This window comes from Grosmannia clavigera (genome assembly GCF_000143105.1).
Source record: "Grosmannia clavigera kw1407 unplaced genomic scaffold GCSC_140, whole genome shotgun sequence".
Classification (NCBI taxonomy): domain Eukaryota; kingdom Fungi; phylum Ascomycota; class Sordariomycetes; order Ophiostomatales; family Ophiostomataceae; genus Leptographium; species Leptographium clavigerum.
Window position 1 is genome coordinate 2,427,804 of NW_014040801.1, and position 21,908 is coordinate 2,449,711.

Here is a 21,908-nt window from a genome sequence, read left to right on the forward strand (position 1 = left end):
CAGCTAACGACGATCTACCAACGGCACGATGAGCGAAGCATACAAGCTCTGGATCAACGGGGAGGAGCGAGAGGGGAGGGGGGAGCTGTAAGTGTGTAACAGCGAACTGGTGGAAGTATCTGCTGACGGGTTAGGATTGATGTGGAAGACCCGTCGACGGGAGAGATTTTTGCGCAGTAAGTTTGGTGAATGGAGACGAAAGAGTGGAGAGTGAGAGGTGGGAGGTGGGAGAGACAAGCAAAGAAGAGAGGAGAGGAACGGAAAAAAAGGAAAAGAGAAGAGAGAGGGGAGCGAAAAAAGAGGCAATCACAGACCAAGGAGCTGACAATCCCAGGAGCCACACGGCCTCGACCGAGGACGTGGACGAGGCAGTGCAGGCGTGCCAGGCAGCGTACGAGTCAGGGGTGTGGTCACGGGCGCCACGACAGCAGCGTGCAGACGTGCTGGAGCGGTGTGCAACCGAGCTGACGGGCGCGCTGGCGCCGCTGATCGCGCTGGAGGTGCAGCAGACGGGACGGGCAATGGCAGAGATGCAGGCGCAGGTGCCGTCGCTGGTGCGATGGTTCCGCTACTACGCGGCACTGCTGCGGACAGAGGAGCAGCCAGTGTTGCCGACGAGCGGCAAGCTGCACAACTTTGTGACGCGGGCGCCTCTGGGTGTCGTCGTGCAGATCACCTCGTTCAACCACCCGCTGCTGATCGCGGTCAAGAAGTTGGCTCCTGCTCTGGCGGCCGGCAACAGCGTCATCGTCAAGCCGAGCGAGCTGACCCCGCTGACGACGTTGTTGCTGGGCCGCCTGCTGCAGCGTGCCGGCCTGCCCGACGGCGTGCTGGCCGTGCTGCCGGGTCTGGGCGTCACCACCGGCGCCTCTCTCGCGGCTCATCCGCTCGTCCGCAAGGTCGACGTTACCGGTGGCACCACGGCTGGTCGCGCCATCGGTCGTCTCGTCGGCCAGAACCTCGCTCGCTACACGGCCGAGCTCGGTGGCAAGGCTCCCCTGCTCGTCTTTGCCGACGCCGACGTCCACGCTGCCGTCAACGGCATCGCTTTTGCCAGCTTTGTCGCCAGCGGCCAGACCTGCGTCGCCAGTACCCGCATCCTCGTCGCCAATAGCATCCTCGACAGCCTGCTCGTCCGCCTCGCCGCCAAGGTCGCCTCCATCACTCGCCGCATCGGCCGGCCCGCCAATCCGGCTTCGGCCATGGGCCCTCTCATCTCTGCTCGCCAGCTCGCTCGCGTCGAGTCTCTCGTCGACGATGCGCTCGCCAGCGGCCTCGCCGTCCCCTTGGATACCGGCGAGACCACCGCCTGCCGCATGCGAGGCCCCAGCTCTCTCGATGGCGCCGACCTCGGCCTCGGCTACTACTATGCGCCCACTGTCCTCCTCTCGACCGATCGTGCCGCTAACAGCATCACCCGCACTACCCTCTGGCGCGAAGAGGCCTTTGGACCCGTCATCGTCGTCGTCGGCTTCGACTCCGAGGACCAGGCCATAGCCCTCGCCAATGACAGCCCCTACGGCCTTGGCGCTGCAGTCTGGACAACCGATCTGGCCCGTGCGATGCGTGTCACTGACCGCATCGATGCCGGCATCACCTGGGTCAATACCCATCACCGCAACGATCCTAGCAGCCCCTGGGGCGGCGCCAAGAAGGACAGCGGTGTCGGCAGCGAGAATGGCGTCGACGCCTATCACGCCTACACCACCATGAAGAGCACGGTCATCAATTTCGCTTCAACTGAGGAGGCCCTCGCAACCGAGGACTGGTTCGGCGAGAAGGCTGCCCCGGTTCGCTACGGGTAGATGGACATGTAGACCATGTAGGGAAAAGGCTTAAAATAGATTCATTTCTCATTTCTCATGTCCACAGCGACGTGATCGTCTTGGTCATAGTGTAGAACTGCCACGGACTTCTGCCATTGACGTTTAAATCTGTTGGTCAGCAGTGACCCAAATAGGAAAGACCCAGAACGTATCTCACCTCCTAGAAATGAGCCCTTGTTGGCTGTACGCAATACAGGGCCAGACGGTGCTGCTGGTCAGCGGCGAATGACAAAACACAGGGAGAGAGAGACAAACCGACTATAGGCACATTGATGCCTATCTGGCCCACGTTGACCGTCCGCTGGAACAGCTGGGCTGTGGACGGGCTGTTGGTAAACAAGGTGCAGCCGTTGCCGTCTGCTTAGTCAGCACCAAACACATCACAGAGTAACAGTATATCACACACAGGATCCTTCACACAGGACCCATCACACACCACCCTCCACCACCCACACCCCACTCACATCGGTTGTTGTTGACCAGCTCCATGGCCTGATCGAGTGTGTCGACCTCGACGCAGCAGAGCACGGGTCCAAAGATCTCCTCCTGGTAGCAGGTCATGTATGGCTGAACGCCCGTCAGGATCGTCGGCCCGACAAAATTGCCCTGGGGATAGTCGGGAACGGTGTAGGCGCGGCCGTCGAGGGCGACGCGGGCGCCTTCGGACTCGGCGGCCGTGATCATGGCCTCGACACGGGTCTTGGCCGTGGCCGAGATGAGCGGGCCAACCTCGACGAGCGGGTCGATACCGATGCCGACAACGAGTGTCTTGGCGATGGCGACGAGCTCGTCGATCCACGCACGCGTCGCGCCGACAAACACGGCCACGCTGACGGCCATGCAGCGCTGGCCGGCAGCCCCGAATGCGCTGCCGGCGATGGCATATAGCGTGCGCATGCGCGTGGCGTCCTCGAGCACGACGCCGTGGTTCTTGCCGTTGCACTCGACCTGAATCCGCTTGCGCGTCGCCCGGGCGTGCTCATAGATCTGCTCACCCGCCACGTCCGAGCCGACGAAGCTGACGGCCCGCACAACCGGCTGCGACAACAGCCCGCTCACCACGCTCGCGCCGCCGTGCAGAATCCCCAGCACGCCGGCCGGAAAGCTCGCCTGCACGAAACACTCAGCTAGCACCTGCGTCACCGATGGCGTCTGCTCCGACGGCTTCAGGATCACCGTGTTGCCCGCCAGCAGCGCGTACGGAATCGACCACAGCGGAATCATAAACGGAAAGTTGAACGGGCTGATCGTCAGACACACCCCCAACGGCTCGCTCATCGTGTGGATCTCCGCCCACTGGTTCGTCTGGTGGCTCCCACTCGGCTCGTTCGACAGCGACACTGCCGTCTCGACCGCGTCCATGCCGCGCTCAAACTCGGCTTCTGCATCGGCCAGCGTCTTGCCCACCTCCAGGCAGAGAAAGTGGCGCTGTCTGCGGTCAGTCGTGTCTTTTACTTCTCCGGATCACCACCCAACCTACTATTCGCGACGAGTGCTGCCGCAGAATCGGTATCAGGTTCATCATGCACTTGCGGCGCCGTGCTGGCGTCAGCTGCGCCCAGATCGGCTGTGCTGCCGCCGCTGCCTGCACGGCATCGAGAAGCTCTGCACTGGTCGAGTCTGGCACCCGTGTGATAAAGTTCTGTGAAGCCTATACAGCGTCAGCTGTACCGGCACATGTCACGCAACATACACAACACACACACTCACAGGATCGTGCACTTTGCTCCATTTCCGCGACTTGGACAGCACAAACGAATTGGCAACAAAGTTGTACGTCACGCCGTACGCCAGCTTCTGGCTGGCTTCGGCCTGGGCCCCCGATTCCGACGCGTTGGATCCCAGCCGCACAGACTGCGTTGTCGGTATGTCAGCGTGGCTCTTCAGCGGACGCATCAGTAGCAGCGGGAGATGGCCGACAGAGCTGTCTAGCACAGCACGCAGCACCCAAAAGACTGGCTCACCCCGTCAGAGCGATATCGAGACGGTCCTGATGCACGCAAGCGGGTCAGTCCTGGCACAACACCACAGCCCCCCGGCGCCTCGGCCGGCTCACCTTGTCCCGACAGTGTTGTAGCTATGCTGCCCGGCGATCCGTCCATCACGCAGAAGAGAGACGTGTGCCAGAGGAAGGCGGTAAGAGATACGATCCTGCTCTATACATAGCCCAGAGACGTGGGCCTAGTCCGGTCTGATTCGGCCTATTCTTGTCGCGGGTGTCGAAGCGGCAGGGCGTGGCCAGTGGAAATTGTTTGCGCTCGCTTCTTCGTGCTGGACTGTGGGGCGGCTAAATCCAGCTCGAACAAAGCCTTATCGTGTGTACGGTCACGTGCACACACTTCCATCCTCTTCTGACTAGATGGATATAATAGGAATTGATAGGATACTAAAATAGAACTTATCAGACAAGCCGACAATTTCTGCCTACGATCAACCTGGTTAAATCGTACGAGTACTAGTTGCGAGCAGCACTCGTGTCAGTTGGCTGGGCTGCAAGACCTTTCTCCTCTTCCTTCTCCTGCTCGTCATTCCCGTCAACTCTGCGAAATGGCTTTTGAAACCGAAGCTCTAGTGGCGCGGGGTCCGTTCTCCGAGGGCAAGTGGGCCATTGAGCCGGTGGTGTTGCGAGCTCTGGGGCCGGACGAGGTCCTGGTCGAGATGGTCGCCTCGGGCATCTGCCACACGGACTTGCACTGCGGCAACACGGCAGCTGATGCCGGGGTGCCGAGCGTGTTTTACCCGCGGGTGCTTGGACACGAGGGTGCGTGGTTTTGTCTCGTCTTCGGCTTGTCTTCCGTCTTTGTCTCCGCGCTGACGACACAGGCTCCGGCTATGTCGTGCAGGCCGGCCGTGCCGTGACCAAGGTGAAGCCGGGCGATGCCGTCCTGCTGTCCTTTTCGTACTGCGGCGAGTGCTACGTCTGCCAGGCCGGCACACCCTCGCACTGCCTGCGCTTCTTTGACATCAACTTTCTGGGCGAGCCGGTCTTTGCGCCCCGGACGGCCGACAGCAGCAGCGCCGCAGTCACGGCCACGATCGGCGGCCGCTTCTTCGGCCAGTCGAGCTTTGCGCGCCACGCCATCGTGAGCGCTCAGTCCGTCGTCAACGTGAGCAGCCTGCAGCTCAGTCGCGCCGATCTGCGTCTGCTGGCACCGCTCGGCTGTGGCTTCCAGACCGGCAGCGCCACCGTGATCAACGTGGCCCAGGCCGGACCCGACGACAGTGTCACCATTGTCGGCATGGGCGGCGTCGGACTCGCTGCCGTCATCGCTGCCCACAACCGTGGCTGTCGTGCTGTCATCGGCGTCGATCGTGTTGAGGCCCGTCTCGCCCTCGCTCGCTCGCTCGGTGCCACCCACACGGTCAACACCACCGGCCGGTCGATGGACGAGGTCGCTGCGCTGATCCGCGCTGCTACCGTCGATGGACTCGGCTCGTCCATCTCTATCGATACCAGCGCCCATCCGCCCCTGCTCGCCGCCCAGATCGATGCTGCCCGCTACATGGGCCGCATCATCCAGGTCGGCACCGGCATGCCTGATGCCCACGTCGAACTGCACATGCAGAGCTTCATGGTCAGCGGTAAGCAGTACTTTGGCGCCGTCCAGGGCCGCGTCCAGCCTGAAGCCTATGTGCCCACCATGGTCCAATGGTGGCGCGATGGCATCTTTCCCGTCGAGAAGCTCGTCACCTTCTTCGAGGCTACCGACTTTGCCAGCGCCATCAAGGCCATGGGCAGCAGCGACGTCATCAAGCCGGTGATTGTGTGGTAGATAAATATGCATGTACATAGGCAAATGGATACTTGTATATATGAATACATGAACAAATGGATAAACGGATACGTGACACAGATTCATCAAAGCACATGCATCAAAGCACCAAGGACAATGGCCTACAAACACAGCTATACCAAAAACAGTGCATTGCCTAAAAATATTTTACCAGATCATTAATGTGCTACATCCTCCCAGCCTTGCCAGCCCCGACCCTTGACATCGACAAGCTCCTTTTCTGTCACCTTTGGTGTGTTTGTGAAGTAGCCAGCATTGATCTTGGCGTCAATCTCGACATGCGAGTCCTCCGGAATCATGTCTGCCAACGGTTAGCGTCTCGTTCGGCCAACGGCTCTCCTCCAGCAAGTACTCACGGTCTGGGATCGGTATGCGCTCCAGGATGGGAATTCCCTGTTCCACAATGGCGTCGTACTTCATGTTGGACATGGACAGCATCCGGTCAATCTTCTTGATGCCAAGCCAGTGCAAGATGTCGGGCATCAAGGCTTGGAAGCGCATCTGGGAACAGTCAGCAGGTGTGAAGACAAGTATAGACCAAGATAGGGGACGCACATCTCTGACACCGGCAACGCCCTCAGTCCGGGCAAAGTACTTGTCAGCCGTGTCGCCGCCACGCTTCCGCGCATTGTACACGAGGTACTTGACGACCTCGCCGAGGGCACGGCCCTCTTTGCGGAAGTAGATGACGACGCCGGAGCCACCGTTCTGGGCCTCCTTGATGGCCTCCTCGATGCCAAAGGCGAGGTAGGGCCGGCACGTGCAGATGTCCGACTGGAACACGTCGGATCCGTTGCACTCGTCGTGCACGCGCAGCGCCAGCTTCCGGCTCTCGTCCCCGACATACTCGGGCGGCCCAAAGATGTACACGGTCAGGCCGCCGATCGGCGGCAAGAACACCTTGATGTCCGGCCGCGTCACCAGCTCCGGGTAGCTACCGCCCGTGTGCTCGAACAACGTGCGCCGCAGCGTGCCCTCGTCGATGCCGAACCGCTTGGCCACGCCCGGCAGGTACCACACCGGCTCGACCGCACACTTAGTCACCCGCACGTCACCCTGCGCGTTGAGCACGATGCTCCCGTCGACCGGTACCCGGCTCGACCGCACCGCTTCTGAGATCTCTGCCAGTCGCATCGTCGCCCGCGTGATCGCAATCGTCGGCCGCACGTCCAGCCCGCGGTCCAGGTACTGCTGGTAGTGCCGCACAATATCGTGGCCAAACGGGTCCATCGACACAATCTTCTCCGCATCACCCCATGCCGGCTGTTGTGGAAAGTCAAACGTCGGCTGCGTGTTCTCAAAGCTCGGCCGGAAGTCTGGCGGGAGCTCGCCCGACGCGATCGCCAGCGCGCTGTACACGCAGTAGCTGCCGCCGTGCGCCCCGATCGCGTTCCGCCGCATCAGCGTCTCGCCGCTGCGCGACACCAGGATCGGGCCCCGCTCCTGCGGATCGGCCGCGCCCCATTGCAGGTTGATCGGGTTGACCACGCTCTGGCCGGGATATGTCGTGAGCTGTGCGGTTAGCAATCAGCAATCAGCAAGAAGCAAGAAGCAAGAAGCAAGAGTAACAAGCAAGAAGCAAGAAGCAAGAGTAACAAGCAACAAGAAACAAGCAAGAACGCATGGCTCAATGAGAAGACGACAACCACACTCACAATAATCCGGTTGGAATACCCTCTCAACGGTTCAGCCGCACGCTCTTGGCTCGGGGCAGTCATCTTGGCTGTGTTGGGACTCTCGGATGCACTCGTGGAGTTGGGCTCGGACAGGTCAAGAGAGTAGGATGTGTTGAGTTGCACCATCCTGAACAAGAGGCAGGCGGGCGCTTTCTTGTATATGTGCGTCTGTCCCGTGGTGGATAAGGTCCTGGCTATTTTCAGCTTGGCCTGCTCAAACTGCCACACGCCCCTGTGCCTTTTCGCGGAGTCGTGCTTTGTCGCTTGCCTATTCTTGTCTGCGATCATTCATCTTTAGAACCGAGATCGTGCATGGAACCGTCCAGATAGGCTGCATTCCACTGCACTTCTCCGCCTCACTGCCGATCTGCGCTAATTCCGTGCATAGATAGAGGATACAGCCGGCTCAGCGCCTGGGCCTTATCTGCTTATCCAGCCGACCCCGCCGGAGCCACTGCCTGTTAGTGTGTTATTTATAGTGAGCTTGTGGGCCACAGTGGCGACAGATAGTGCTTGCGACATATTACTTATCTCCTTTCCGGCTGTTCTTAGAAGCTATGTGGGCTCCCCAACCTTTCTTTAGCCCGCCGTTAATAAATCTTCCATCGATTACGAGCATCCGGATGCACGATCACCACGTGTGGGAAAAGCTCGTTTCAGACAATGTTCTATTTGGGGTTGACCCGTTCCAAGATACCACAACTCACGCCCCCTCTCATGATTACGTAAGCTACTACTGCTGTAAACAACAACACCCACACCCACATCCACACTCCCACACCCCCCTCAGAACAGGGTCCCGTCACCGTTGAGCAGGATTGGGCTGGATTTTGTCTGCGGCCGGAGCTTGGCCGCCAGCTCGCGGCCACCCTTCCACGTGCCGGCCTCCAGCACCTGGGCCATGGTCAGCTTCGTGCCCTTGGCCGCAAACGTTGTCGACACCAGCTTGAAGAGCTCGTCCAGCAGGGCCACCGTCATGGCTCGCCACTCCACGATCACGTCTTCGGTCGGCGAGAAGCGCGGGAGCACCTCTCCGCCCGCCGTGTCCGTGTTGGCCTCGGCCACGGCCGCCTTCAGCGTCAGCGCGCCCAGATCGACAAACAGGCCGCCGTTGCGGTACTCTGGCAGACCCGTGCCCAGCTGGTCGTTCACCACGCCGAGGCCCAGGATGCGCACAAACGGCACCGTGAGCGAGTAGCCGAGCCACTGCGTCAGCTTGTGGAACGGCTGGATGGCATCTGCCGCCGCTGTGGACTTCGGCGACCGCCTCTCTGCCCGCTGTGCCAGCACCTGGAGCGGCCAGGCATCGCCGATCGGCCGGCCGTTGATCGTGGGCCGGTCCTGGGGCCACGCTGGAATTAAGATGGCCTGCAGCGTCGACCACAGCAGCCGGTAGTCCAGCACGCCCTCGCTGGAGTTCTTCAACACGTAGTCTGGGGGGCATTGTCAGACATGATCATAGTTTCGTAGGTTATGGTGGGCGTATCAAGGGAATATCCTCACCAACAGCATTTCCAGGCCGACCAGTGGGGCCAACAATTTCGGGCAGTCTCAAGAGAGAGCTGCCAATTCTGTTCAGCAGCGCCACACGCGAGGACACGCCGACCAACGGATTCTCAGCCGACACCTGGAAGCCCTTGACAAAGGGCCCTTCTGTGAGGCCGACCAGTCCGGCACCTGGGAAAAGCAAGATGAAGAGTCAGCATCATAACGTCGTCATGGGTCCGCAGGTCTGCCCATACCGTCAACGATCAGCGGCTGCGCTTTGCCAGCACTGCTGAAAGCTCCCTCCAGAAACATGTGCAGCGAGGCCACGGCGATGCCCTCGCTCCGGTTGAACGCCCGGCCCGTGGCAGCCTCGTCGTACTTCCAGGTGTCGCCAGCACCGGCGTCCAGCAGCACGGAGACAAAGAAGAGGTCTACCAATCGCCGTGTGAGCTCAAGCTTCGGCACTCCTTCGCCTTCCCATGCTTCCAGCAGAGGGGCAATGCGGTCGATGTCGCCGACGTTGAAGTGCTGCCAGCGGCCGTGCGGTGGGATCTCGTCGAACTTGTCCGGGCCAAAATCGCGCTGTGAAAGATGGGTGTCCTGTCATCAGCAACGTCGTCCATGATTCCTCCTTCGTTAACCGCTCTCGCCTATCGTGCATACCTCGATGATGGCGCAGACAAAACTTGCCACCTCTGGGAGCTTGCTCTCGTGGTAGTCAAAGTGGTTGAGATCGCCTGCCTGTGCGGCCAGGAGCACCTCTCTAGACCGCTCTCGAACCGCTTCCAGGCTGAGGAGGTAGGCCACGGTCGGATCGGTGGGAGCAGCCATGTCTTCGGGCTGCTTGGGGGAGCTTTTGGAGGTTTATCTTTGCCTGGCTTGGCTGGAATGCTCACGGCTCACGGCTGTCGTCCAGTAGCTCGTATAGAATCAGGCACGGGATGTAGGTGAAAGCAAGTCCTGTCCTCGTTGCGGTCTCGGCCTCTGGCAATCCTTTGTAGAATTTGTCGTCGTGTTCTCGCCATGGCCCCGCATCACGTCTGTCGTCCGTCCTGTCTCTCCTCTTCTAAAGCTACACTGTGGGGTAGAGAAAGACGCTATGAGATAGCTCGTCTACAGGACCTAAATTGGAATTTAGCGGGTGGCCGATAAGACAAGTATCTCCCTCAGGGATCTTAATTAGGACCCTTGATAGCACCCCCGGCGCTTATCTGCCCCCACCGTCTGCTATTCAGGGACCGGTTTAGACGGCCAATCCAGGAGAGTGGAGCTGCCATTTCGAGTTGATCCGCGGTCGCAGCAAGACGAAGACCGACCCAACAAGATGGTCAAATATGTCAAATATATCCACGCATCAGTTCCCACGTTCTGATCCAAGTATGGTCATAGTCCTCGTTACCACCGTATGTCAATTTTATTATAATTTTCTTCCAAAGACGAGCATCCTGTCCTCTTTGCCCCTCTTCTCCTCTTGTCTTCAAAAATCCAGCTTTGGCGTTTGCTGAGGTCCCTCTTTCACAGCTCTCTTCCCTTCTCTCTCTTCTTTCACCATGTCATCCCCCATCACAGTCATCGACAGCCCAGCTTTTACTGCGGCATTGGCCAAGCTCCGCGACCTTTCTCTGCGCCCAGCAACAGTCCGGTCCACTGTCGCCGAGCTCACCACATTGCTAGCAAGCGATGTGAAGCCACAGGTGGAGAAGGGCGAGAAAATTGCCATCATCGTCATCCTGCGCTCAGGCATGGCCATGATGGAGCCGTTCCTGTCAACACTGTCAGAGGACCTGGATCTGGTCATCTACCACCTCGGCTTATTCCGGGAAAAGCAGACGCTGCAGCCCATCGAGTACTACAACAAGCTGCCGATGAAGAGCCCGAATATCAAGAAGGCCATTGTTCTGGACCCCGTCGTGGCCACTGGTGGCACAGCAGCTGCAGCTCTTAGCATACTCAAGTACGTCCAGACAACCGGCCGATCAGAGATCAGCGCTCCCAACTCGTTTTCTGCACACAATGCTGACTAATTCGCTTCAGGGACTGGGGTGTCGAGGAGGTCAACTTCTACTGCCTTCTGGCAAGCACACCGGGCTTGAAACGGGTTACGTCCGTCTGGCCAGAGGGCTGCTCGTTCGTTGTCGGCGCGCAAGACGCAGAGCTAGACGTCAAGGGATACGTCAAGCCGGGCGTTGGAGATATCGGCGATCGCCTGTTTGGCACTGCGCTGGACTAAATGCTAGTAAAATCAATAGCCTAGTGCACAATGTCTCCTTTTTTGTCCATGTATACGAGATCAGATGCAACATATGATTGTGGTAAAGTAGATGGGAAATATAAAAAATATGGATAGCAATTAACCACTTGCTTTCTCACTATGCTTTATGCCTATTATCTAACATGCAACCCGATGCTCCGTCGTATAATCAAGTCTCCGTAACCAGTCGATGCATACAAAGTTACGATACACCCCGTAAAGTCTTCAAAAATAAGAATTAAACTAAAATTACTGCATATACTCCCTCGACTCCCACTCTATGGCCATCACTATTCGGTCCCATAAAATCTGTCGCCAAAATCGCCCAGTCCAGGTGCGATGTGGCTAAATAGCACGTTAACAATCCGGATATCCAGAATTGAATGGGAAAGTGTCCCTATACTTACTTGGATGCAGTCAGATCATCATCCACTGCGGCTGTCACGATTCTCAGTCGTGGGAATTGCTCGAGGACCTTCCTGATTCCATACTGCGACGCGACCACGTTGACAAAGATAATTTCTTCCTCGGGAACGCCAGCTTCTTCGAGGATACTGATGGCTTTGGCAGCAGAGCCGCCCGTTGCCAGCATCGGCTCCAGAATTAGGACCGCTGCTTCAGATGTCAACAGCGATCTTTTAAAGGCGAACCACGACCAAACTAGAATCTTACTGTTGGACGCGATGCTTCCAGGAAGCTTGGAATAGATGTGTGTGGGCAGGCTTGTCTCCTCGTTTCTCTGAATGAGGATTTTCCCAAAGCTCAACGGGCCCGTAGCTCTAGTCGCCACGTCAGAACACCGGCCATCTGTAGAGATCGTCGGGTACTTACGCATTTCTCAGGGCGGACTCAAAACTTGCGCCGGCACGGAGAATGCTGACTCCACAGATGGCTCTGGACTGTCGCTGCCCATCATAGTTTACCCCCGTCGGGCTCTTCACAAGAGCAGCCTCTGTCGGGACAAGATCAAGGGCTGAACAGCGGCATGTCAGCACTATTTTCCGTCTAAGGATGCTATGATCGGGCTGGAGCCTTACCTGCTACTATGAGCTGAGTCGCCACCTTCTCAAAGGCATTTGAAAAAGCAGGCGTGGCCGTTTCGCTGTCGCGAAGAATAGTCATGCAGCTGAGGAGGTAGTTGCCCTGATTCAGTAGCAACACGTTCGGGCTGAGCGGTGACTTGACTCCATTGGCATTAGTCATTTTGATGAATTGAAGCTGCTGTCTAAGTGATTCTGGTCGGTAAGTTTCCGCTCAAAGGTTCAGTTATGCTGTCGGTTCGATATCAATATGCGCCATACAGAACAATAGCATCTGCTATCACATCGGAAGATGTTCTAGAAAATAGACTGCATGCTATCGAAGCTGATCCCTGCCCTTATCACTATCCCCATTTAGGTAGATGTGGCGAAAGATGGACTGTGCCTGCGTTATCAGAGTATGTATGTACTGTACTCCGTATCTGCAAAGCATTGTTTACCCCGCGTGTGGAGCCTGTACCTTTTTACGATCTACTCCGTACTGATAACGCTGGGTGTGAAACTTATTAATATTGCGTAGCTAAAAATACATTGCAATTCGCTCACAGTAACACGTTCGACCTCTAGGCAACGAACAAAGCTAATTTGACGTTATGATACGATCCAGTTTGCTCCGACAGGACTAGACTCCTCCTGTCACGGAATTCATGACTGAGCGAGCTAGATTCCTATAAACAGTAGCTGTGACGTGCAATGTGTGCTGCCATAGACCCTTAGCCATGTTCTGTATGCCGCGTTCTCAACAACCCGACCTGCTTGCCATTTACACTTTCTTAGCAGGTCAGCTCAAACAGGAAGTGCGAGCCATGTCTCCAGAGCTTAGACTACTTGCGGGTGTGTGGGCCTCTTGGACCGCAAATATTATGTTTGTATGCTCATCACGGCCAATAGGTAGCAGCCATCGAGAGCTGGCACGGCTTGTCACAGAACGGTAAGATATGTTTTGCATGAAAGAGGCATACGTCTTTCTCATACTTGGCAGAATCGGAAGTCCGTTAGAGGAACTGAAGAACTCGCGCTTCTCCAATGGCGAAACATTTGTGACCATTGGAAAGTCTGTCCGAGGTGCCGATGTCTTCCTTCTCCAGACGGCAGCAGATCCGGTCAACGAGGTTCTCATGGAGCTTCTGATTGCCATCAGCGCCTGCAAGATAGCATCGGCCAAGAGGATCACCGCCGTGCTGCCGTGCTTTCCCTATGCCAGACAGGACAAAAAGGATCGCAGCAGAGCACCCATAACAGCCAAGCTTGTAGCCAACATGCTGGAGAGCGCCGGATGCACGCACGTTATCGTGAGTCGTACAGCTCCGTAGCCCCTCCAGATAGGAGGCTGACTCGCGGCGATCTGACCGGCTCCAAAAGACGATTGACCTGCACGCCTCACAAATCCAGGGATTCTTCAACATTCCCGTCGACAAGTCCGTAGCCCCCTTTTCCTCTTCCCTCTTCTTCCGCAAAGCCACTGGGCTAACGTTTGGCTTCCCGTCGTCCGTACAGCGTCAGTCCACCCCGCTCGAAGAAGACGGTTCGGTAGAACTGACCAGCATACAGCTGTTTGCAGAAAAGACGTTTATCGAGTACATCCGCCGAGAGTTCAGCCTGAAGGACCTCGTTATCGTGTCACCAGATGCAGGCGGCACCAAGCGGTAGGCCTCCCCCGTCTGTCCTCCCTCTCTTCTGCAGGCCTGACAGACGGCGATAGCGCGGCCACAATCGCGGATCGGCTGCAGGTTGACCTGGCCATCATCCACAAGGAGCGCAAGGTGGCGAACCAGGTGAGCCGCATGATCCTTGTGGGCAGTGTGGCCGACAAGGTGGCCATACTCGTCGACGACATTGCCGACACATGCGGCACCCTCGCGCTGGCCGCCAAGATCCTCAAGCAGCACGGGGCCAAGAAGAGCGTGGCATTGGTCACGCACGGCTTCCTGAGCGGTCCAGCCGTGTCGGCTGTCGAGAACAGCGAACTCGAGAGCGTCATCGTCACCAACACGCTGCCGCTGCCTCTCCAAGCCCAGAGCTGCAGCAAGATCCGGCAGATAGACGTCAGTCCGGTGATTGGAGAGGCGATTCGACGGACATTTTATGGAGAATCGTAAGGAAGCCCCTCCTTGGCCCCCCTAAGTTTTCCCCCTTTGCCGAAAACGGCACGCTCGCCTAAAACTGACCAGTCAAACAAAGAGTCTCCATGCTGTTCGCCTAGATGGACCCATTACGTCTGCTCAAGCGAGGAAAATCGGAAAGGAAGGTGGGTTGGCTCGTCATACAAGACGAGAAATTGTCTGATCCGATGCTATTGAAATGAATACCGACGAACTGGCGCCGGTGCCGCAGAGCAACAATTACATAAGAATACATATACATTAAACCTGTGGCCGGACACAGCCGATCATGCCGGAAAAAGCAGACCGGCAGGTCTGTCAAGCCTCCCGCCCGACCACGAAAGAGCATCCTTTGCCGTCTATTTGAAGATCTTCAGGGTGTAGGCCACCGAGACCAGTTTGCGTGGCACTTTGCAAAGCAGCAGAAGTATCCGATTGAGCAGGTTGACGCCGATGAGAAGGCCCAGAACACCCAGCGTGTACCAGGTCCATGGCCGCTCGCCCATCCACATGAGGATGTGCGTGTCGCTCCTGTGCCAGGAGCTGGCCTCGAGGTCGGTGATGAAGGCCGACAGCGCTGGCGGAGTGACGACCTCCACCGTAGGCGTCGGCAAAACCGGCAGCTTGAGCAGATAGTCCTTGACGACGAGGGTCAAGAAGAGCGGCCCGGATGACATCATGATGGCGACGTACGGCTCCATTTTCGCCCAGGTCCGCGTCAGTCTGTAGTAGACGGGCAGCTTGGCGATGGCGTTGGTGAAGGCCGGGTGGCCGGCGGTGGAGACCATAAAGTCGTTGGTGATGCCGGTGGGCGTCGTCGACTTGAACAGAACATAGTGCCCGCCGCCGGTGTCGATCTTGTCGACGGGGAAGGGCTCCTTGCAGAGCGTGTCCATGTCGAGGTAGATCCCGCCAAAGTGGTGCAAAACAAAGTAGCGGATCGCGTCAGCGCGCTGGATGGGAAAGACATAGCCGTCCCACATATCGAGGAACCAGGGGTATTCAATGGAAATAAAGGCGCGTGCCAGATCGTCGGTCCAGTGCTGCGAGACGGGTCAGTGAATGGTCAATGTTTCTGCTGCGCTGTGGATGCTCACCTTGTACTCAAACGCGCTGTAGGCGTCCTTGCAGCTCTGCTGCGGGCCGATCCAGGAGTCAGGCACATTTGCCGTCGCGCTGGTCTGGTGAAGAATTTTGGGGATTTCCATGCGGTCGTTGCCGTAGGAGGCGTAGAGCGTGGCGTTTTCGCTGGCCGCCAGCGAGAATCGGGCACCAAAAAGCTCTTCGTTGCGGACGAGCAAGGTGATGAGTGGCTCGAAGAGATAGATGAGGATGCCGAAGATCATGAAATCGGCAAGGAACAGAAACATGCTGACCCTTCGCACCCGCGGCAGCCGCCACTGGCTCGGCCATGGGACACGCTTCTCGTCCAGCTCATCGAGATCATCGTAAATCGTCTTCCGCTTCACGCTCACCAGACGACGGATTGATTTCCAAATGGCCGCCATCGCACTTGTGGCCGAGGTGTGCTCAAATACACGACAATGGGGCGCGAAATTTCACGCCTGTCTCCGCCTGTGTGCTATATATTATCCGTGATTAGGAGAGAAACAGCAGGGCAAAATAAGCACATAGGGCGGACAGAAAAGGTTTGCGGTACGTCGTATTACGTACGTACTTGTACGCGTCGCCCTCAGCCACTTCGCAGAAAAGCGGGACTGTATTCTCTGGACTGTGTCTCCTGAATGCCAAGCCCCTATTGTCTGTGCCCCCGCAATTACCACTAAAGAGATAAGGACCCCACTATTAGTGTGACTGGCGTTTCTGGGCATCAGTCCCCAACAGTTTCAGGGCCGTTATACCTACAACCTTTTTTCCACATTGCATTAAAGCGTACGTTCGGCCTCTTCATGAAGCCCAATCCACTGCTGGCACCATCAAGTCTGCCCCGCGTATTCACCGCGACGGAACAGGTCCGAAATTAGACTACCAGCCTTTTGTCTACCGCACATCCCACGCTAGGCCGCATAGGATTTAACATGGCTCTCTCCTATTACGGGGTGAATACATGTCGATTCTCGGGAACCGAAGATACAGCCGGCTGGAAAACTCTCACGCGTACTCCGTACGAGGACAGCTTCTGCTCGGCCGGAGCACGTGACAAACATCCCACCATTCCCAGCATGCAGCCCATAGTTTGCCGAGTCGTACTGGCAATAGGGTAATAGGGCATAAGATGAAAAAGCTTGTTTCTGTCTGCCAAAACGGACTAGTGCAGCGCCTCGGCCGCGCCATTTGAAGCACGCGCTGCTACGACGTACATAGCATCATGTACGGAGTAGTAGCCCGAACACACCGCCCGGTCGAGGCGCCTCCCTTATCACAACAAATCCTCTGGGATTGCGGTCTGGGTGCTTCCTGCCGAGCAATGGCCAATGGCCGAGATGGGCTGACGCACATCCTCTCACTCTTGGCTGTCATCACCTCTTCCACTCAGCCACATACTCTGAAATCAGCGGCGCAGTCTTATCGCTGACTTTTGTGGTTGCCTAATAGAACGCTTCTTTTCCTTCTCTACCCCCTGCGAAAAGACGCTAGCAATTTTACCCCCCTACAAACGCGCTGGGAACCGTCACGACCCACAGGTCTAGACCCAACTTGGAGACCGGTTTTCCGTGCTGCCCACGGAATGCCGCTTTACCTCGTAAGATACAAGTAAGATGCCCCGTACGAGTATGCTTAGTCCATGTGGTCGGTCATCGGCCGTTTTATTTTGCGTTCCTTGTAAGACAATATCACATCTGTACGAACATTCGGCCGTTCCTTCCATCTTCGTCGTTCTTGCCCCATTGTGGACCTGTCTCTCTGCTTGATCGTGCTCGCAGACCGGATGATCTTCTCGGCAAACAAGCATAGTGTGGACAAGAAACATAACGCGCGGCCATCGTGGTGACACGAGCAGGACTGTACTCGCATCCGAACAGCACAAGGAGTGTGTTACGAGTCATAACAGCTGTTTGTCGTGGCATCACTTGTACGGAGTATGGCCCGCTTGTTGCCCGCCAAGAGGTCCACGTTTGTCCTGTATTACGTTGTGAGATACGCGGAAAACCATCATGACTGGTGCTCGATGAGGCCATAACATAGGGGTTTCGAGGTCCGTGAGAATTGTATGGATATCAAGGCTTGGCCCCAATTGTGACGCAACGGGCAGATGGCAGTTGTACGGCTCTGCACGTTCGGCTGGCCAACCTATCCACGTAATTAATTCAAGACATTTTAGGAAGCAGAGTACACTGGAGGCAATCAACGAAATATGTGTTAAAAAAATAAACATGCCTTGATATAATGGACTACGGAGTTCGCCGTACAGATACCCTTGACCTTTCCCTTGGTTGCCCAGATCACGTGCTCTAGGCCGTGCTGAGCTTAAATCAAAGTGACCGATCGGGTAAGATACGGAGCACATCGTACGGAGTTTTCCGTGTGTTTGATGAGCTTAAGTAAGCACGGACACCTATCCCATGGTGACGATGCTGCTACGGAGTATGTATTTGTTGGACTATTTATAGCTAAACAGCAGCATTGTGGGTACCGATAAGAAATTCCAGCGCCCGATTCCGTATCTCTGTCCAGAGATGTGCCTGGCGGGGCTTCATTCTTATCCGGCTGTCCAATACGATAAAAGCTGCCTCCGAAAGCGGCAGGTACAGCCAATGCTACTGCTCTGACTGACAAGCTGCCCCTCACTGAGTTTTATCCTCCCTCCTTCTCCCTCCCACATCCTCGCAGCTCTGGGTCTCTCTCCAACACTCTCACAACCGGGCAGAAGACGTGATGATGGCAGGTTCTTCTACGGCTGCTGAGGCGGCGATGCACGGCCTCAACACGACGGCCAAGAGCTTTCCAACCACACACGACAAGATTGCCGAGCCGTTGGTCACGCCATACTTTGTGGACAACGAGTTCCGGCTGTCGGCGACGCGGGAGTTTGTCGATGTGTACGACCCGGCCACGGACAATGTGGTGACGCGGGTGCCGCTCATGACCACGGGCGAGCTGACGGCCGCGGTTGCCTCGGCGCAGGAGGCGTTCCCGGCATGGAAGCGGACGTCGGTGATCGCTCGGCAGCGGATTGCCTTCAAGTTTGTGGAGCTTATAAAGGAGAACTGGGACCGACTGGCGGCGATCATCACGCTGGAGCAGGGTAAGACCGTGGCCGATGCCCGGGGCGACGTCCTGCGCGGCCTGCAGGTGGCAGAGGCTGCGTGTGCCGGCCCAGAATACATGAAAGGCGAGGTGCTCGAAGTCTCGCGGGACATGGAGACGCGCAGCTATCGGGAGCCTTTGGGCGTGGTTGCTGCCATCTGCCCGTTTAGTACGTTCTCCCGTCGTCAGCATGCCTTTTTGCCGGCGTTCCTACTAATGTAGACGCTATAGACTTCCCGGCTATGATTCCTTTGTGGTGTATTCCGATGGCTGTTATTACCGGAAACACGGTAGTGCTGAAGCCATCAGAGCGTACGCCAGGCGCAGCAACGGTGCTCGCCGACATCGCCCGGCAGGCAGGCTTTCCCAACGGCGTTATTAACGTCGTACATGGTGCCCATAACACGGTGAACTTCCTGCTCGACGCTCCAGAGATCAAGGCGATTAGCTTCGTCGGCAGCAACAAGGCGGGCGAGTACATCTACACGCGGGGCTCGGCGAACGGCAAGCGGGTGCAGGCCAACCTGGGCGCGAAGAACCATGCGATTGTGTCGCCCGACTGCGACAAGGACCACTTCATCGCGTCGACGATTAGCGCGGCCTTTGGTGCAGCCGGGCAGCGCTGTATGGCGCTAAGCGTGATGGTTGCTGTAGGCGAAGCAAAGCAGTGGATTCCCGATCTGGTGCAGAAGACTAAGGAACTCCGTGCAGACGGAGGATTCGAAGCCGGCGCGGACTTTGGGCCGGTCATCTCCAAGCACAGCCAGGAGAGGATCATTAGCCTCATCGGCAGCGCTGAGGAGGAGGGTGCTAAGATTATCCTAGACGGCCGTGGCTATGCCCCTGAGAAGTACCCGACCGGCTACTGGGTCGGGCCGACGATCATTGAAGGCGTGACGACGAGCATGAAGTGCTACACGGAGGAGATTTTCGGCCCAGTCCTGGTGATCCTGACGGTCGATACGCTGGACGAGGCGATTGAGCTCGTCAACGCGAACCCTTACGGCAATGGTGCGGCCATCTTCACCAAGTCGGGCGCGGTGGCGGAGCGATTCAGAAAGAACATTGAGGCTGGACAGGTGGGCATCAACGTACCGATCCCAGTGCCTCTGCCGATGTTTTCGTTCACGGGCAACAAGAGGAGCGTGGCTGGCGGCGGTGCCAACACGTTTTACGGCAAGCCTGGCGTCAGCTTTTACACGCAGCAAAAGACGGTGACAGCAAGATGGCCGAATGTGGAGGCTGTGGCGACTAAGCCGGACATGACGATGCCGAATGCATTGGTGTAAGGGAAAGGATAGAAAATAGGCAACAGGAAAAGAAAATGGAAATTCGCGTACTTACGATACTGGGTAGAACGTGCGAAGGCCCACCTGACACGCTTCACCGCCGTCTACGGAGTACTGGCAGAAAGTAGACCAGTTCCCCAGGAATTTACAACGGGTTTAGTGGAGACATTGCGGAGAGCAGCACTAAGTCCAAGTTTGATCGACATCCTACTGGGAGGACGAGGACTTCATTCCAGCCAGACGGGATGATGTCACTACGATGTCAACTTGGTGACAGACAGCGGGCTATCTTGAGGCGCTTGGTGTGGCGAGTATCGATGGGTCAGCAGCGACGAGGACAGCACCAGCAGACAAGCGATGATGGCGGGCATTTATCGTTTGCGCAGCAGCGGCAGTTGGAGGCAGAGGCCGTGCGAAAACGGCGACAGGCGAGCGTGCCACTATACGACATTCCACCGGTGGTGCTCGACCTGGACGCGGAAGGAAGTCGACACGTGCGGCCATACGACGAGGCGATGGAGACGGCCGAGACGGCCAGATGGCGGGGAGCCCACGCATCGATTGACAAGCTGACCGAACGGCTGGCAGCGTTTGCCGAGGAGTCCGAGGCTGCCGATGCCAGGCTCACGGCCGTAGCATTGGGGTTGACGCCTTGGAGGGTCTCGGACCGGGACATTTGGAGTGCGGTGTTGGGAGAGAAGGGATGGGGACTCGTCGAGGAGAAGAGCAGAAACAAGAACAGACAAACGGCTCCAACGGTTCGGTCATGCGTCGGCTTCTGTACGAAAACGGCGTGTCAGATCGAATTGCGGCCGACCCGGCCAAGACGGTTCGCTTCCTGCTGCAGCGACAGGCCATGGCTGCGCGCGAGGGTCGAGACGAGAGCCGGAGCCTGCCTCTCGACAGCGTCAAGGGCTTCTCTGCTGCGCTGGCACGCTGCAGCAGCTTCATCGAGGTGCGACGTCTGCTGACGCTGGCCAGCCATTTGTCCAGCCGCGGCTGCCAAGTGGTGGCCCACGAGGGAGGGACCATCGCGGCGCGTCTGGTCTCGCTGACAGCTTCTTCCTCGCCGGACGCCTCCACCACGACCCTGGTCATGCTGCTGAACCTCAGCCACCGCTTCCAAGCCGAAGACGTCGGCCTGGGCGCTCCCCTGTGCAGTCTCGGCCTGCAAGCGGCCGCGGCCGCGCTGGAGCCGGCCGCCATGCAGCGCTTCCTCGACATCGGACTCGCCCGGGACTACTACAGAAGCAGGGCCTCCGCGGCTGTCGTGCAGGCGGCACTCTCGACCGTCTGCGCGGAACTGCATCGTCGACGGGCCCGTCAGAGACAGGCGGGTGACGGCTCGCTGGCAGACCTTTTTCTCGTTCTGGTCTCCTTCCGGACAGCCGTTCTCGCTGCAGCCTCTGCGACGACAGACGCGATCAGCCTGTCATCTGCGTCACAGCCCTCGTGCGAGGCCTATCTAGCCGTGCTGGCCGAGCTCGGGGCCGTGCGGACGTTGTGGCAGGAGCTGCGGCTCTGCAGCAGCGGAATCGACATTTCCAGTGCGGACATGCTGACTACGGCTGTTCTCCGCTACGCGGAATACACGGCAGGTGAGCCAGACAGCAGGCTGGTCGATGGAAGCGCCGACGTGGAGGACGGTCGTCGGTTGCGTCTGCTGGACCGCCAGATGCTGCGCGCGTATGACGAGACGACAGAGGCAAGGGCAAGGGAAGCGAAAGGGGGAGGGGAAACGGCCGTGCAACGAGGAGCACGCAGCAAGCAGTTTCAGACCGATGTGATCGAGGCTTTCAGCCGGACAACAGCACAGGAAGCCACGGACAGTATACAGGCAATCGTCTGGAAGGTTTCGCCTGTCTAGAGTGACGTGTGTGATGCACACATAGCTGCTTGCCTCCATACTTTCTTTCTGGTAGCTGTAAAATATTGATTTTATTTAAATTATTTTTGTTATTCTTATATTTAGCAGTCATGTCAGCCTCTTCCTTCTGGTGCCCAATGCGCTGCCCAACAAGGCCTGGGTGGCCGCACTGCCGTCCTCGGCCGTTGGTTGGCAGCAGTACGAACGAGACTGCATCGCTGGTCACACGCGGGCGTCTTATGTGCATATCGTTCTTCTGCTGGGCCCTTGAGCACGTCCAATCAGACGGGGAGTCCAGGGTCCTCTGGGCCAGACCACGCTTGAACATGCTCCGAACGGCTGCTGCGGCTGGGTGACAGTGGCGGA

The 21,908-nt window shown here is 57.6% G+C and overlaps 11 protein-coding genes across 11 annotated transcripts; 5 read left to right on the forward strand and 6 right to left on the reverse strand.

Annotated features, from left to right (window-relative positions):
- Positions 1-28: 28 nt before the first annotated feature.
- CMQ_465 (aldehyde dehydrogenase family) lies at positions 29-1,805 on the forward strand (the record flags this gene model as incomplete). The annotated part of the gene is made up of 3 exons (XM_014317544.1): positions 29-87; positions 135-176; positions 335-1,805. 3 exons carry the CDS (start codon positions 29-31, stop codon positions 1,803-1,805), a joined length of 1,572 nt encoding a protein of 523 aa, XP_014173019.1.
- A 123-nt stretch (positions 1,806-1,928) lies between these two features.
- On the reverse strand, positions 1,929-3,928 carry CMQ_1381 (methylmalonate-semialdehyde dehydrogenase; the record flags this gene model as incomplete). The annotated part of the gene is made up of 7 exons (XM_014318460.1): positions 1,929-1,934; positions 2,021-2,034; positions 2,082-2,183; positions 2,291-3,254; positions 3,307-3,477; positions 3,537-3,680; positions 3,791-3,928. 7 exons carry the CDS (start codon positions 3,926-3,928, stop codon positions 1,929-1,931), a joined length of 1,539 nt encoding a protein of 512 aa, XP_014173935.1.
- Positions 3,929-4,373: 445 nt separating this feature from the next.
- CMQ_1050 (alcohol dehydrogenase) lies at positions 4,374-5,599 on the forward strand (the record flags this gene model as incomplete). The annotated part of the gene is made up of 2 exons (XM_014318129.1): positions 4,374-4,587; positions 4,650-5,599. 2 exons carry the CDS (start codon positions 4,374-4,376, stop codon positions 5,597-5,599), a joined length of 1,164 nt encoding a protein of 387 aa, XP_014173604.1.
- A 179-nt stretch (positions 5,600-5,778) lies between these two features.
- Positions 5,779-7,584, reverse strand: CMQ_938 (GTP cyclohydrolase; the record flags this gene model as incomplete). The annotated part of the gene is made up of 4 exons (XM_014318017.1): positions 5,779-5,921; positions 5,977-6,121; positions 6,176-7,132; positions 7,276-7,584. 4 exons carry the CDS (start codon positions 7,582-7,584, stop codon positions 5,779-5,781), a joined length of 1,554 nt encoding a protein of 517 aa, XP_014173492.1.
- A 498-nt stretch (positions 7,585-8,082) lies between these two features.
- On the reverse strand, positions 8,083-9,615 carry CMQ_926 (uncharacterized protein; the record flags this gene model as incomplete). The annotated part of the gene is made up of 4 exons (XM_014318005.1): positions 8,083-8,729; positions 8,800-8,973; positions 9,039-9,366; positions 9,448-9,615. 4 exons carry the CDS (start codon positions 9,613-9,615, stop codon positions 8,083-8,085), a joined length of 1,317 nt encoding a protein of 438 aa, XP_014173480.1.
- A 719-nt stretch (positions 9,616-10,334) lies between these two features.
- Positions 10,335-11,014, forward strand: CMQ_784 (uracil phosphoribosyltransferase; the record flags this gene model as incomplete). Its single annotated transcript, XM_014317863.1, has 2 exons — positions 10,335-10,738; positions 10,819-11,014. 2 exons carry the CDS (start codon positions 10,335-10,337, stop codon positions 11,012-11,014), a joined length of 600 nt encoding a protein of 199 aa, XP_014173338.1.
- A 424-nt stretch (positions 11,015-11,438) lies between these two features.
- Positions 11,439-12,238, reverse strand: CMQ_1098 (uracil phosphoribosyltransferase; the record flags this gene model as incomplete). Its single annotated transcript, XM_014318177.1, has 4 exons — positions 11,439-11,647; positions 11,708-11,814; positions 11,867-12,008; positions 12,073-12,238. The coding sequence occupies 4 exons, from the start codon at positions 12,236-12,238 to the stop codon at positions 11,439-11,441; spliced, it is 624 nt and encodes a 207-aa protein (XP_014173652.1).
- A 775-nt stretch (positions 12,239-13,013) lies between these two features.
- Positions 13,014-14,174, forward strand: CMQ_1593 (phosphoribosyl diphosphate synthase; the record flags this gene model as incomplete). The annotated part of the gene is made up of 3 exons (XM_014318672.1): positions 13,014-13,367; positions 13,438-13,721; positions 13,778-14,174. The coding sequence occupies 3 exons, from the start codon at positions 13,014-13,016 to the stop codon at positions 14,172-14,174; spliced, it is 1,035 nt and encodes a 344-aa protein (XP_014174147.1).
- Positions 13,575-14,265, reverse strand: CMQ_710 (uncharacterized protein; the record flags this gene model as incomplete). The annotated part of the gene is made up of 2 exons (XM_014317789.1): positions 13,575-14,095; positions 14,244-14,265. 2 exons carry the CDS (start codon positions 14,263-14,265, stop codon positions 13,575-13,577), a joined length of 543 nt encoding a protein of 180 aa, XP_014173264.1.
- Positions 14,266-14,536: 271 nt separating this feature from the next.
- On the reverse strand, positions 14,537-15,685 carry CMQ_1471 (mipc synthase subunit; the record flags this gene model as incomplete). Its single annotated transcript, XM_014318550.1, has 2 exons — positions 14,537-15,220; positions 15,275-15,685. The coding sequence occupies 2 exons, from the start codon at positions 15,683-15,685 to the stop codon at positions 14,537-14,539; spliced, it is 1,095 nt and encodes a 364-aa protein (XP_014174025.1).
- A 2,329-nt stretch (positions 15,686-18,014) lies between these two features.
- On the forward strand, positions 18,015-21,542 carry CMQ_1474 (methylmalonate-semialdehyde dehydrogenase; the record flags this gene model as incomplete). The annotated part of the gene is made up of 4 exons (XM_014318553.1): positions 18,015-18,555; positions 18,618-19,671; positions 19,953-20,334; positions 20,418-21,542. 4 exons carry the CDS (start codon positions 18,015-18,017, stop codon positions 21,540-21,542), a joined length of 3,102 nt encoding a protein of 1,033 aa, XP_014174028.1.
- Positions 21,543-21,908: the final 366 nt, after the last annotated feature.